This window comes from Microtus pennsylvanicus, chromosome 13, assembly GCF_037038515.1.
Source record: "Microtus pennsylvanicus isolate mMicPen1 chromosome 13, mMicPen1.hap1, whole genome shotgun sequence".
NCBI lineage: Eukaryota > Metazoa > Chordata > Mammalia > Rodentia > Cricetidae > Microtus > Microtus pennsylvanicus.
This window is the reverse complement of record NC_134591.1, coordinates 83,373,776-83,388,573: the sequence shown is the minus strand read 5'-3', so window position 1 is coordinate 83,388,573 and position 14,798 is coordinate 83,373,776. Positions and strand designations below refer to the sequence as shown.

At 53.2% G+C, this 14,798-nt stretch overlaps 2 protein-coding genes across 3 annotated transcripts in view; both read right to left on the bottom strand.

Moving 5' to 3' along the window:
• Positions 1–15: 15 nt before the first annotated feature.
• On the bottom strand, positions 16–5,680 carry Tmem240 (transmembrane protein 240). 2 transcript variants are annotated; one of them, XM_075945687.1, is made up of 4 exons: positions 5,326–5,680; positions 4,939–5,045; positions 817–1,025; positions 16–743 (listed from the first exon to the last, which is right to left on the bottom strand). In XM_075945687.1, the coding sequence occupies exons 1-4, from the start codon at positions 5,380–5,382 to the stop codon at positions 595–597; spliced, it is 522 nt and encodes a 173-aa protein (XP_075801802.1). In that variant the 5' UTR covers positions 5,383–5,680; the 3' UTR covers positions 16–594. The 2 variants fall into 2 exon arrangements, with proteins under 2 accessions (XP_075801802.1, XP_075801800.1); XM_075945685.1 differs by lacking the exon at positions 817–1,025 and having other exon boundaries at positions 315–743; positions 5,326–5,517.
• Positions 5,681–6,667: 987 nt separating this feature from the next.
• Ssu72 (SSU72 homolog, RNA polymerase II CTD phosphatase) overlaps positions 6,668–14,798 on the bottom strand; it is a 30,820-nt gene continuing 22,689 nt past the window's right edge. Inside the window, exons 3-5 of the mRNA XM_075945684.1 lie at positions 8,660–8,799; positions 8,158–8,276; positions 6,668–6,969 (exon numbers count right to left, since the gene is read on the bottom strand). Of these exons, the coding sequence (XP_075801799.1) occupies positions 6,868–6,969; positions 8,158–8,276; positions 8,660–8,799 (361 nt within the window). The 3' untranslated portion in view covers positions 6,668–6,867. The remainder of the gene's footprint in view (positions 6,970–8,157; positions 8,277–8,659; positions 8,800–14,798) is intronic.

Here is a 14,798-nt window from a genome sequence, read left to right as displayed (position 1 = left end):
GAAGCAGAGGCTGGAGCTTTCTGGAGAATTTACTGGCCAGGCAGGGTGGGCTTCACAGTGAGGGCTGGGACACCTGGGGCCACCGCGTCTTTATTGCTGCTGGGGGCCCACCTTTCCAGTCCCACCCTCCAGTCCTCCAGTCCCACACGCCCCATGCACATGCTCCCGTGTGCAGATGGGCGCTGGCCCCTGACAACACCCCTCCCCTCCAGACGGACGGATGGACAACGGGTGCACAGGAAACAGTGGCTTTCAACGAGATGTGGCCTTAGGCTAGCGTGACCCAGGCCATGCCTGTCCCCATTGTGAACCCACCACCCCGGCCCAGCACCTCTAAAAGCCTGCTTTTGTGTCCTGCTCACTGTGGAAACCAGGTTGCTGTCCCTGAAGCCCAGTGGCCATCCCGACCCCAGCCCCCACCCGACCCCCTTTATAAAAAGAAGAGACAGCACCTTCCACTGGATTTGCCTGCGGGCCACAGCCCAGCTGGCCACAGCCCAGCATACCCTGGGCCTGAGGCCGCAGTCCCGTCTCGCCAGCTGAGCGTCCACGAGGTCCCTTTACATGTGCACAGTAGCCCCAAGTCCCGTGCACTCACAGGTGCCGTGGGCTGGGGTGGCCGTTGTGGTAGACCTTCTGCTTCACGTGCACCATGTTCCCTGTGGGCTCCTCGAAGGGCCTGTGCGGCCGCCGGCCCAGCTCCCGCAGGCTGCACAGCTTGGGCAGCCAGGTCCACGAGCCATCTGCAGGGGGACAGGGCAGTCAGGTGGCCGGGCTGGGCCAGAAGTGGTGCCCGCAGCAGCGCGAGGCACTCACCATAGCGCCGACCGGCCCTCCAGGCGCGCACGGCACAGTGCAGGACGCCATCCATCCACACCAGGAACCAGCTGATGCAGAAGCCCAGAAGCAGCCCCAGCATAAGGTCGATCTCCTGCTTGGTCACATTGTCTGTCACAAAGTAGTTCTCAGATGCGTCCACCACCGACTGGTCCCCGTCGTACGGGATCACGTAGTGGATGTGGTGCCTGGGGGCGGCAGGGCGGGCTGGCACCTCTCCTGCCAACCCTGGCCCAGCCTTCCCCAGGTCCGTGCTGGGCTGGTTAGGGGACCCAAAGTGGATGGCTTGGCTCCTATGGGCCACCCTGGGAAGTTCTCTGAAGCAATCCCTTTGTGCTGAGTTGGGAGGGGAAACAGCACTCCCTCCCCACCTGGCAGAACAGGAGAGTAGGAACAGCTGGGAGGGCTGCTCCACCCAACAGGCCATCCTTCCAAAAGTCCTGTAGCAGGGTTCACATTTACCTACCAAGGTCCCAGCACAGCCCAGTAACCCAGGCCCTCCGGACATGCCTCTTGGCCCCCACAGGCTGCTCTCAGGAGACCACCTACAGGAACAGTGTTCTTGCTCTTCCACAATCTCTGCCTTGGGCTTCTGGCTTTCAGTATCTACCCTGCTGCTCCTTTTTCTGGAGGCTCTGGGAGTCTTTCCTTCTCACTCATGCCCATCACAGACCCACATGTCTATCGTCCATGTACTGTTCTTATAATGGGCCGTTTTCAGCTCTTCAGGTCCATGCTGGACAGGTTTTAGAGCCTTCTAAGTATAAGCACCCACTCTGGCCCTGGTCTCTCTGCCTCTGCTTCCTGTCCTAGGTTTCTGAAACTGTCCATTGCTTTCATGCCCTAGACCCTCCCAGCTTGCACCTGAGTTCCAGTATGGTTCCCCCTGGCGGCTGATTCCCCTTTCAGAGATGTCTGAACTTCCAAGAGGAAGTCCTTCTGTCCTGTCTGTCGTTTTAGGTGTCCAACCCCACAAAGCCAGCAGTCCAGATGTCGAGAGTACCATTGGGGTCTTCCTGACAGTGTAAGGGCTGCCCGGGCTTCTGCTATCAGGCTGCCTTTCCTGGTCCACCTACTTCCACAGCCACTAGTGGGTGGGCCTTCTTTCCACTGCCCACCATGTCTGCTAGGAGCTCCAGCTGCCTTCGAGTCTCCACGTGGGCTCTACAGACACCTCAAATACATGCTGAAAATAGCTTCTGGCTTCCTAAACCTGCACCTCTTCCTCCTTTCAGTGAGAGGCTGGAACCTGTGTCTGCCTAGAGTAGACCCTCAGCCTTTTCCCAGATAAAAACTCTCTCCCCTCTTGTACCCATTTGCTGATGTCCCTGGCCCCAGTAGGGGTCACATGGATGCTTCCTCACGGTGGGGCTGATACCTTTAAACCCAAGCCCAGGTGAGCAGGGAGAGGAAGAGGCAGCAGTGACACCCCTCAAGTCCTCTTCTGATCTTAGGAACCCAGGGGCTAACTCTGCCGTCTATAGTTTGGCCAAGCCCCACGGGCAAAGCTTAGGCTGCCAGCCCTCAGCTGGTTTACTGGAGCCTACTATGACTGACACCTGGCAGCCATCACTCATCTCATGCACAGCCCCTGTCCATCATCACGATGGATGGACGCTATTGATCCTGGCACAAAAGTATGGCTGCACCAGGCCCTGGGGGCAGAAGTGCTTCCAGACCACAGGGGGGGGGGTGTCACAGGCTCTGGTGGGGGCTGGGTCAGCCTGGGCCTCCACATCCTTCCTCTGAACTGCCCCCAATATGTAGCTGTTCCAGGAAAAGAAACATGAAGAAGCTACCAAGGAAGCAAGAAGAAACCCAGATAGCCTACAAGTAGGCCAAGGTGGGGTCCCAGACAACCCAGGGCCTCAGGAGTCCAGGGGTTAGAGGTTATGACCTGTGCCTTTACAGTTAGCGTGGGTATCTACAATTGCCTGACTCCTCCCGATACCACACCAAGTCCCTGAAGGCAGGGGCATAGGTCTTCTGAACGAAAGCAGGATGAATGTCTGTGATATGTACATACATGTGTCCTACCTTCATGACACATGCTGCCATGTGTCCACTCGAGGTCACTGCGTGTCCAGTATACACGCTGTCCGCATGCACAGGACATGGCGTGTATACTGCGGACATGGGCCCCACAAGCCCCACACCCATGCACTGTGCACACTTCGGGTATGAGCATGGTGCGTCACACACAGATGCACATTCACCGAGCTCTGAACCAGCCACCCTCTCTCTGTGGGATGCTGTCATGTGCATGGATCTGTGTGTACACACAAAGGTTGCCTGCCTGCTGGCGTGCTTTGCTCAGAACATTAGTTTACATATATGTTCTCTGTCTAAAATTCTGCAGATAGTCATGTACAAGGCAGACACATGTGTACAGTTATTCTGCAAAGTATGTACACACAGGCAAACTGCTGACACCACGTGTGTACATGTATGTGCACAGATAACCCGTTTGCAAACTAATCTGCCACCACTGCACCCACGCTGAGATGTTCTGACATGTTCCCTGAGCACACTGAACTGTATATTGTTTTATATACATGTACTTTACATACACATATATGTAACCAATATACAAAAGTGCTTTGTACAACGAATTTACATACCCTGTATGTAGAGTTGTGTACAAAGCACATACATGTAGAGAGACACACGCAGAAACACTGTCCACAGGAGGATGTGGCTCTCCACATTTTTGCACACACAGGCCTCTCTTCATGTTCCACTCTACAGGTGTCTGTTTACATGAGTCCACACGTACTCTGGCTGCTACATGAGATGCACATATGTAACCTGTGTAAATGTGCTCTAAGAACAAACCCTCTGTGCTCAGGTAAACCATTCAGTGTGCTGTCGTGGACAGCGCTGAACCAAACACGCTCTAACAGCCCCCATATGTCGTGTCCATTCCCAGTGTTCATGGGTCCAGTGACTGGGCCCAGGATGTGGACTCTGTCTTGGGGAGGTTTCGGGACTCACCTACAGACATGCCCTGGGAACCTCATGTCTTTTCTGAGCCCTCCTGATATACCAAAGATGGAGGACAGGGCTTTCTGGGAATGTGTGGCCACACGGCAAATTTTCCTACCATGTCCAACGCATGTGAGTGCGTGTACGCGTGTACATCCCTTTCTGCTTGCTGTAATGCCCGTGATCTGCCGCATACTTGCCTGTACCTGTAACCATATAAGCTCTTAGGAGACATGCACCTACCCTAGGCCCTGTGTATGCAGACTTCTGGAAGCGTGGGTTGGGGTGAGGAAGTGAGGTTCTGTGATTCTAGCCCCACTCTTTCCTAGTTGTGTAACCTCGGTCCACGTCCTCCTGGTCTGCCCCGCGGGGACAACGGTTATCGCATGAGGGCATCTCTGGGATGAGTGCATGCGGATGTGAGTGCGCTGTGTACGCACATGTATATGCACAGACAGTACACACATGCGCGGCTCATGAGAAGATGTTTATTTCATACATGGACGTACAAACATGCAAGGCCAGAAGACTTTATCACTACACATGCACCGAAGGGGGGGTCCCTGAAGGGTGTGGTGGGTCTCACTGTGACCTTGAACAAACCCCTGCCTACTTCAGTTCCTCCCTGCACGTGACCAGTTGTGGCAGGTGTTCCTTAAGGTAGGCCCTTTCTGTCTTGACCTCCTGCACTCGCCTGCCGTGGACACAGAGGACCCAAGAGGAAGACTTGGGTCATAGGCAAGACTACTGTCCCGGGCTTAACCAGCTTCCTGTCTTCCACTGTGGGCACCACTCAGGGCTGCTGCTCTCAGGCCTCCAGGCCCTGAACTAGGAGGCTCCATGGCCCAAAATGCCACCACCAGGCAGCCTTTTCTCTAAAGGAACTGGAGGAAAGGGTCCCTAACAGACTCAGTCATGCTTCCTTTCCCAGAGAGACAGCTGGCTGATCTGGGGTTCCCGTTGGCAACCCCTCCCCCAGCACCTGGCGGGCAGAAGCGGCCCCCACCATTCAGCTCTGGGCTCTGCGGCCCAGCCTGCTCCCGGCTCACGGGCCGAACGGGGCCCGCTGCACAAGTGTGATCACGCGTGTAGTGCCTAGAGCCGGGGCGCACTCACCGGCCACAGTTGCAGTGGCAGACGCGGTCCTCGCCCCGCAGGTGCGGGAGGATGTAGTTATGGAATCGGTCCAGCAGCGCGTTCATGTCCATCAAGCACGCGATGGCCTGGAAGAGCCCATGACCGGTCAGGGCGAGGAGTGGGCCGGGCCGAAGAGGGTGCAGAGTGGGAGCGTCGGGCTGCCGGGGTTGGGTGGGTGGGCGGGCGGGTGGGGAAGCGCAGGGCAGCCGGGGCGAGGGCTGCGCAGGGTAGCAGCGAGGGTAGCGCAGGGCAAGCCGCGGAGGGCAGCGCAGGCCGCGCGGGCCGGTAAACAAGGAAGCGAGGTGGGGAAGGCGCGCGCGCGGGCGGCAGAAGCAGGGGGTGCGCGCGGGAAGCCCCTCCGCTCACCATCACGATCGACGCCCCCAGAATCATGAAGATCATGGTGTTCGCACTCATGGACATCGGGCGGGGCCGGGCCGGGCCGGAGCGCCGCCCCCCGGCCCCGGTGCCCCTCCCGGCCCCGGCCCGATGCTGAGCCCGCGCCGCCTCCGCAGAGGTCAGCGCTCGCGCGCCGGGCCGCCGCTGGCCCCGGGGGCAGGCGCGGTCACAGGCAGCGGAGGTGTGGGGGCTGCTGTAGGGTCGCTCGCTCGCCGCCCGTCGCTGGCCGCGCTCCGCTCCGCCCTCCGGTGCTCCCAGTGCCCGGCTCCCTGCGGTCGGCTCGGCGGCCCCCTCCCTCCTCCCCCTTCCCTCCTCCAGGCTTCTCCCTCCCTCCTTTTCTTCCTCACTATCTCCTCCCTCCTCCTTCTGCCTCCGCCTTTGGGGAGGGACTTCGCCGCCCCGCGCCAGCATCCAGGGTCGAGGTTCTCCACTCCTATCCTTGCGACGCAGGCCCAGACCCCTCCCCTCCGGTCTCGGCTCCACATTCTGCCCCATCTCCTCCGATCTCCTTGCCCAGTGCCACGCTGAACTCTTTTTGGCCTGGACCGGGTGGTCGTTTCTGCTCTACTTCTCCAAGTAAGGCCCCTCCTCTTGGGTCCCCTGGTTCCAGTGAGGGGTAGGAAGGTCGGCACCCAGCCTCCTCCAGCAAGAAAATGCCATCGGGGGAGGGGCCTGCAAGGTCAGAGGAACCAGGGACTGTGACTACTGGACCAGAGGTAGGAGGGCAAGAGATACGGAGTAGGCCAGAGCATCCCAGAGCATCGTGGCAGTGGTGGGAAAGGCTAGCAGGCTTCTGGGAAGGAAGGGGTGCTGGACAGTAGCCCGAAACTAGCAGCTTAGTGTCTAGCGTACTGTTTGTTGTGGCTGCCTTGCTTGTCCTGTCCACAGAGCTGACAGTGTAAGAACCAACCCTGCCCCGTGTGATGGAAGCAAGAGAGGACAGCTGACCTCCATCCCTAAGTACAAACCCCACTGTGCACTGTGTCCAAAGGTTCCAATTGGAGGGGCCCGGTATCCTGGTGTCTTACAGCCCGGGGCCTGTGTAATCTTTCTGTCAAAGGATGGTCTCAGATATGTCTCAGGGCCCTGGGTACCTCTTCTGCAGGGATTCAGGCCAGGAATTCAGGTCCTGAATTTTGCGGTGATTCCAAGTCCCCGTCTCATCCCCTGCTCCCCGCCATCCCCACCCTGTCCCACCCCCCACCCTCCCAGCCAATAAGGCAGTCTATTGTTTTATTTCGGGTTTTTTGTACAATCCAGCAGTGGAGAGCAAAGGGGTAGGAAGGCCACAGACACTTGCTGTAGGCTGTACAGTAAACCGTCTTTACTTCTTTTGGTTAAAAACAATGGATTTCAATCTGGCATTTCTGTGTGCTTCTCATTCCATATGTACAGTACACTGGCGACATACACCTAGCAGTATAAACAAATATCGGAAGAGAAAACACACTGAAAAAGTGGCTCCAAAGGCGGCTGTGCAAGTCAGGACGTGCACGGTCCACGAGTGTCTCAGTAGAAGCAGACAGTGTGCAGAAAGGCCCGGCCACTCTTCTCCTCAAACTCCTGCAGCAGCTCATCGATCTCGTTCTCCATATCCTCAGTGTGCTGGATCTGGGGAAAGCAAAGCCTTGAGTGACACTCGGGAAGTGTGACACGCCTTCCCTCCCCTGCCCTGTGCTGCATCTCCCTCCTGCAGTGGGGACAGTCTCAGGACAGTGTCCTCAGGGTCATCCCAAAGGCCCCTTCCTGGCAGTCCCTGCTTTGATAATGGGCTCCAGACCTGCACAATGGCCACTGTAGTACCCCCATATTGGGAATGCTAGATTCAAAGGAAGGACTGGACCCCGAGGCTGGGATTCGAGCTCTGCCCTCAGGCATCACAGGTTTATGGAAGCCTCACCAGCCAGTGCCACCCCAACCCTGCGATGAGTGAAGCGAGGGGCATGAAGAAGCAGGCATCTTCCTAGAACTGTCCAGCAGAGGCCGACCATGCCTCGTGATGGAGCAGCCTGTGCCCTGCAGCAGGCTAGCGCACATCTGGCCTCTACTCCCAGATACCAACAGCTTCTCCTGGTAGTGAAAACCTACAAGGTGGCCAGGCATTGCCAGCAGGCCTTTAACACTTTGAGGCAGGCTGGCTGCTGACCACACTGCCCTGCATGGCTACACAGTCTCTCAGGCTTTATCAGCCAAACCATGAACTCAACTGCTAGAACTTGAGCAGGGACTGAAAGTGGAAGCTGGGCTGAATTCAACAGGAATGTGGATCCCCATACCAACTTCCCCATCAGCCTCTACTTGGGAAGCCAAGAGGACTTCAACTCTGGCACTGCCAGCTAAACTAAACAAATTCTCAAGGGTGAAAGGCGGGACAAGGCACATGGCTCCTCCCACAATGTCCCTCCACAGCATCACCCCTCCACACAGCAGGTGCACAGCCCAGGGGTCTTCAGAGGATAAATATCTAGACAAATATCAGGCAAAAGTACACAAAATATCCCTATACTGTGAATGTTCCTCTGGGAGCCTCCAGACCCATCTCTGACAATACCAGATGAGCTCTGCACCAGAGGAAGAGGTGAACTATCAGTCATCACGTCTACCAACAACAGACGCATTGGGATGGGCTCTCAAGCCAACGCCACTGTTAACCTCCTGGAATGTGCACTTCTTGGTCTTTATTTGAAATTTAGTATTAACCAGGATGTGAAAATAAGTTGCTAGTGATGAGAGGTCCCCTCCTCTTGCCCTAACAGCTACTTCCTTGGTAAGGATGCCTGGACCAGGGCTCAGACTCACACACTGGCAGAGCTCGCAGATGAGGAAGGCCCCAAGGGTGGCCTCTTCATGGTTGTCCTGGATGTCCACGTTGACCACATGCACTGGCTGGCAGGTCTCCTGTTCTCTGGAATTCAGATCTGATTCAAAAGAGACACAATATTACTAGGCATTGGGTAACAGATGTGTCCATGTTCAGCTCTCGCTGTGCCTGCCCCTGAACTCTGGACTGTAACTCAAGGACTGAGCATCCAAGCTCCAGAAACTAAGGACAGACCCACAATGCAGGCTCAGTGAAGAAGCCTAGGAAAACAGCATACTCCACCCCAGGCCATTCTATGCCGCCCACGCTGGCACCAACAGCAGTTTCTATAAAATGGCAGGCCCAATAAATACGCGACACTGCGCTGAAGGCCACAGGCTCACAACATACAGGAACCCGTCCTCTGCTGACTCCTCACAGGCCGTCCTCCAGATGTCCATGTGGGTCAGAGGATGAGGGCGGGTCCTGTACATCACTCACCTTCTACAACCTGGTCATAGACTCTCTCTTCACAAGTGAGGATCAGGTCAAACAGGTCCTTGCAGTTCTGGAACCTTTCTGGCCGGGGCTTGATCCTTTTGTTTCTGTCCAGCATATGCAAAATCCCATTCTGTGTATAGCTGAACACCAGAGTCAAGGAGCTTTGGATAAATGATTGTTCACTAACCTAGATCTGCCTGTAAATAAATGGTCCCCCTGCCTCTTAGGGTTCCAAGTTGGCTCTTGTCAATATCACACAGCTCTAGGCCTTAGCATAGGCTGGGTAACCACTGCCCCACGACAGGAAGGTACTGACTTCTTGGGGGTGTCATGATTTCTATGAGACCCAAATCTACCGAACGGCTCCAGGTAGCCGTGGTCATTCTGATCAGGCAGAAAGCAGAGGCATTTCTGGTCTCCTCTCATGACAGTGGCCTTTTCCTCTATCATACTGACCACAGCTCTGATCTATGCATTTGTTCCCTCTCAAAACACAAAGACAACGCTGCCGGGAAACCAAACCAATCCAGCTAAGCTACAGCAGGGAGAAAATCTGGGAAAATCCACAGATTGCCCCCACCTCCCAGAGACCAGGTTTCTCTGTACAGTCCTGGAACTTGCTCTGTAGACCAGGCTGGCCTTGAACTCAGAGATCCACCTGCCTCTGCCACCACACCCAGATTCCACCAAATTTCTCAAAACTCAGCAGCAGAAATGTCCGGAAGCACACCACTGGTGAGGTCCAGGAGGGACAAGTCTGGTTCAGCTGAAAGCTGGGAAACTGCCAGCTGAACCCAAAGGGCAATCCAGATGGCACCATGTTCAGGCCCATCAGCCGGGCTTTGGGGCCTTCGAGGTTGTGCCGCCCTATCCCTCAGATAGTTCCTGGAGTGAGCTGCTCTGGACACTTAGAAACAAGCATCTGTTTTAGGGAAACAGAAAGGCTCTCCCATCGTGGGGCCTGGGGACTGACCTCGGGTTACCAGGCTCGAGCACAGGTACCCTTACCCCGAGTCATCTTCCTAACATTTCAACTTATCTAAGCAAGTCCATGGTGCTTTTAAAACTAGTCCCTGCATTCTGGACTGGAAAGGCTGCTTTTAGACCACATTTAGGGGCCAATCTAAACAGTTTAACTTGAAGACACCTGACCACGAGCTGCCAGGCAGCCCCACTCCTTGCATCATCAGCTGATCCTCCCTTCCTGCTTCCCTGCTGCCTACAACAAGAGCTGCGTCCAAGCTTAGAGCCCTTCAAGGTCCCGGGGTGGGGGTGGGGAGGGCGAGTTTAAGACCAAACCCAGTGGCTGGTACTTCTGGGATAGAGACAGGGAGCAGGGGAGTAGACCTTTTGGAAAGGAATCCAATCAGGATCCAGATACTTAAATTTAGCACTGACCCTAAGGAAAAGCTGGACAAAGTCACACAGAGACAGCTAAGGATAGTGGGAAACAACACTTTGCATCCCCACTATCAGAGTCAGGCCCCCAAAATGCTCCAAGAACTACAGTCACAGGATGGCCCTGCCTGGGAATGACTTTTAAGTGACCACCCTCAAGTGAAGAGCACTCTGTGTAATGGAGGTTGGGAAACAATCATGCCAGCACCTCACCTGAACTTGACAATTTGGGGGGCGGGGAAGGATTTGAGAAAGAGTTTCTCTGTGTAGTCCTGGCTGTCCAGGAACTTGCTCCGTATATCAGGCTGGCCTCGAACTCAAGAGATCTGCCTGCCTGTTTCCTGAGTGCTGGGATTAAAGGCGGGTGATACCACCTCCCAGCAAATTGGACACTTCTCACAAACCCCAACAACCATCGAAACACTAGCTTAGAGACCAGGCTAGGATACGAAGGTGGAAATAGTAGATAGGGCCAGCCTTCTCAGGATCCCCTATCCTTGTTACTGTTTTTGACGACCTCATTGAACAGCCAGTTAGCTAGAAAACTTCAAGAGTCCCAAGCTTAAGAAAGTCTTGGGCTAACTCTCACTTGGCCAAGCCCTGGGCTAACCCAGCAAAGCTTCCGAGGAGTTGGAGGCACAGTGTTAAGCCGATTGTGCTCTTTGGTTCTAATCAGCAGTCACTGGAGTGAGATTCCTGGAAGCTGAGGTTGTGCTGTGGCCAGGACTTAAATCTATGTGCAATAAACCAACAGTGACAATGGCTGAGGGTGTGCCGTGGCCCACCATGGATGGACTTACTATGTGCAATGAGTCAATAGTGACAATGGCTGGGGTGTGCCGTGGCCCACCGTGGATGGACTTAATCCATGTGCAATGAGCCAACAGTGACAGTGGCTGACTTTCTCTTGAATGAAGAGCCACTCCCACCCGACCCTGGAAGCCCAGACCTGTCCCCGCTGGCTTTCTGAGGAGCATCCCCAAGAGAGTGAAGGTGGGGAACAGGGCCCATACAGGGTTCACACTGAGGGCCCCAGGACCTGGGATATTGAAGTACAATTCAATATCATTTAAAAACTTCTGGATTTACCAAACAATTCAAACTCCTCTCCTTGCAGGGCACACAGTTTCTCAATACTACGTGATAGGACAGGATGGACAGAGAACAGGAGCACTGGAGCTGGGATTCCTGGTGGACGGCTCTAATTCTAGCACTCAGGAGGCAAAGGGAAGAGGATCAGGAGGTCAACTTGAGCTACACAAAGCTGAGGGAAGCCTAGGTTATACAAAACCTTGTCTCATAAGAGAAAGAGGCTAAGGAGAAGGCTTAGCAGTAGAGAGAGCTTCCTACCCTTCCAGAATCACATTCAGTTTACAGCCTTCCTTTAACACCAGCTTCAGGGAGCTAATGCTCCCCCGCCCCAAACCTACAGACAGGGTTTCTCTGTACAGCCCTGGCTGTCTTGGAACTCGCTCTGTATACGAGACTGGCCTTAAACTCAAGAGATCTGCCTACCCCTAAGATTGGGATTAAAGATGTGTACTACCACTACATAGCCTAATGGCCTCTTCTGGTCTTTCTAGGTACCCACATCTTTAAGAGAGAGAGAGAGAGAGAGAGAGAGAGAGAGAGAGAGAAAGAATCTTGACTACAATTTAAAATGGTGGATTATATTTTTGGTTGTGAGCCTAGCCTTTAACGGCTGAGCCATCTCTCCAGCACTCGGGAGGCAGAGGCAGGCGGATCTCTGTGAGTTCGAGACCAGCCTGGTCTACAAGAGCTAGTTCCAGGACAGGCTCCAAAACCACAGAGAAACCCTGTCTCGAAAAACCAAAAAATAAATAAATAAATAAAATGGTGGATTATGAACTGCCGTTTAGTTCAAACCTGCTGCCTGAGGAGGGCTGGCCCCTTGGGGACCTGCTTCCAGGGTCCTGCAACATATTCCTGAGTAGTTGCTCCTGGGAATGGATACAGTCATCCACTTGTAAATTAAGATTACACAGGTATAGTACTAGTCATGTCTTCACTAGTTAAGCAATCATCCAAAGAGGGCTATTTCCACAACCAACTTCATGGACACCGAGTATGGACTCTTACCTTTCCTATCAAGTGGGAGCAGAACCAGGCATCTTTAGCTACTCCCAAAGGGATGCTTTTGGCCTCCCCAGAGCACAGAGCTTTTGACAGAACATCCTATGAAGAAAGGCCAGACCCACAGGCAGGTCAAGTTCAACACAGGACAAGATTTGTGCTCTTTTCTGTGCCCAGCCACCCTGGAGAAAGGGAAAGTGTGCAGGAACTGCACAACAGCCAGTCCAGGGCACATAGCTCTGCCACCCTGCTTCACTAATTCTATGAAATGCCTGCATCTGTGGCTAAGAGGTACACAGACGCTCAGGACCCCACAGCAATGGGGCCTCTCACTACCTCTCAAGAACCTACTTCAGGCTGAACTTCCTGGGCTGAGTCGGGCCCATGCTACTACTACCATGGATAAATCTTTAACAGACCCCTCAAACACAGGTTTCACCCATCCTGCTGCTCAGAAGTTAACCAAAGGGCCAGCACAATCAGTCCTCCTGTCTCCAGAAACATAACCAACCACATTCAAGACAAGCCTGACTCAGAACTTACAGCAATGTTCCCTAAGACAGGGATTGGGTGGAAACAAAGAACTCTGAGGGGCTCTCAACCTTGCTGCCTTCACCACTGTCCTAACCTAACACCCACAGGTCAGACACAGCCTCCACTCAGGCAGAGGGCAGCTGCAGGACTCCCAGCCCGAGAGAAGCCACAGAAAGCAGGTATTGGAAATGCCGAGGCTGTATACTGAGTTCCTATCCTAAAACCAAACAGCCACCATCAAGGCTAACGTACTTCAGGTGAATTAATGAAATCAGTTTGACCAACAGCTACACAGCTTGAACAGATCACCCTCCTCTCAAGAGTGCTTACTGAACACTAACAAATCTTTAAGAGTTTAATATCAAGCCGGACAGTGGTGGCGCCCACCCTTAATCCCAGCACTAGAGAGGCAGAGACAGGCAGATCTCTGTGAGTTCGAGGTCAGCCTGGTCTACAAGAGCTATTCCAGGACAGCCAGGGCTGTTACAGAGAAATCCTGTCTAGAAAAACAAGTTTAGTATCAACGTAAGAGCCCATGACTTCAAGTGTATGCCATTTATCTACCACCATCCTTTAAAATTACAACTTTTCTACATATCTATGTGTGCATATGTGCATGCAGGCTGGAACACCACCTCGGCTGCTGTTGCCTGTTTGCTTTTTTACAGGATCTCGGCTACCACCGGCCAGAAACCAGGCTAGGCTGGCTAGCCAGTAAGTCCTAAGGACCCACCAGCCTAAGTATTGCAAGCATACTTCAGTCAGCTTTTATTATGTGGATCCCAGGGCTTGAACTCAAGTCCTCAAACATTGTACTGGTGGCTATCACTGCAGCTCCCCAAGTTCTGAGACAGCATCTTCCTGTGTAGCCCACAATGACCTCCAATGTCATATCTTGCCTCAACCTCCCAAATGCACCATCATACTCAACCACAAACACAAATGTAAAGTCTGTGGCTGCAGGTCTGTGCCAAGCGACCTCCTTCATGTACCTGTCTTCCCAGGCTGGGCCAGAGACTCTGTGACTACTTGTTCATCTCAAAATTATTTTACTTCCTTTTTGCTGTTTTTTAAGACAGGTTCTCTCTGAGTAGTCCCAGGTGTCTTGGAACTCACTCTGTGTAACAGGCTGGCCTTGAGCTCAGAGAACCTCCAGCCAATGTTTCCCAAGTGCTGGGGTTAAAGGCTTGTGCCACCACCACAACCTGAAATTACTTTATTTGTAACCTCCAGTTAAATTTGGTTTAAAATAAGGTACAGGGTACAAAGCACAATTTTTATTTTGTTTTGTTGTTTCTGAGACAGGCACTCTCTGCAGTAGATCAGGCTGGCCTCTGGCCTTTTGTGTGCTAGTATTAAAGGCAGGTGCTGCTAACACCACCACCCACCCTGCTTAACACGGTATGTATCTGCCTACACGTACTGGAGCATGGGTCACAGTATACATGCACATGTAAGGATCAGAGGACAACTTGTGTGAGCCAGTTCTTTCCTTTGGGGATGGATCTGGGGCATAGCACACAGTTGTCGGGCGTGGCAGCAACTATCTTGTTAAGCTATCTGGCTGGCCCCATGACTAAGTTTTAATAAATCTTCTAGCCCAGTGGTTCTCAATCTTCTTAATGCTGCAACTCTTTAATACAGGTTCTTCATGTTGTGGTGACCCCAATCACAAAATTATTTCATTAGTTATGCTTCTTCATAACTAATTTTGCTGGAGAGATGGCTCAGAGGTTAAGAGCACTGGCTGCTCTTTCAGGGGTCCTGAGTTCAATTCCCAGCACCCACATGGTAGCTCACAACCATCTGTAATGAGATCCGGTCCTCTCTTCTGGTATACAGGCATACATGCAGGCAGAACACTGTATCCATAATAAATAAATCTTTAAAATAAATTAACTATAATTATATTACTGTTATGAATCGTAATGTAAATAACTGATATGCAGGATATCTGATACGTAACCCACAAAGGGGTGATGACTCACAGGTGAGAACCACTGTTCTAGGGCTTAAGTGTCTACATCATTGAATTTACTAGGCTTCATCAAACTCAAAACTCATGAACAATAATCATCAGAAAAAGGTTGGGAACTTGATGCCATGAGACAAC

Bases quoted from the DNA above. Each gene is read 5' to 3' on its own strand.
- Tmem240 (XM_075945687.1), bottom strand. From the start codon at position 5,382: ATGTCCATGAGTGCGAACACCATGATCTTCATGATTCTGGGGGCGTCG. The intron at 1,026-4,938 runs GTGAGTGCGCCC...TGCCGCCCCCAG, and splicing joins TGCCACTGCAACTGTGGCCG to GCACCACATCCACTACGTGA. The intron at 744-816 runs GTGAGTGCCTCG...GTCCCCCTGCAG, and splicing joins GAGGGCCGGTCGGCGCTATG to ATGGCTCGTGGACCTGGCTG.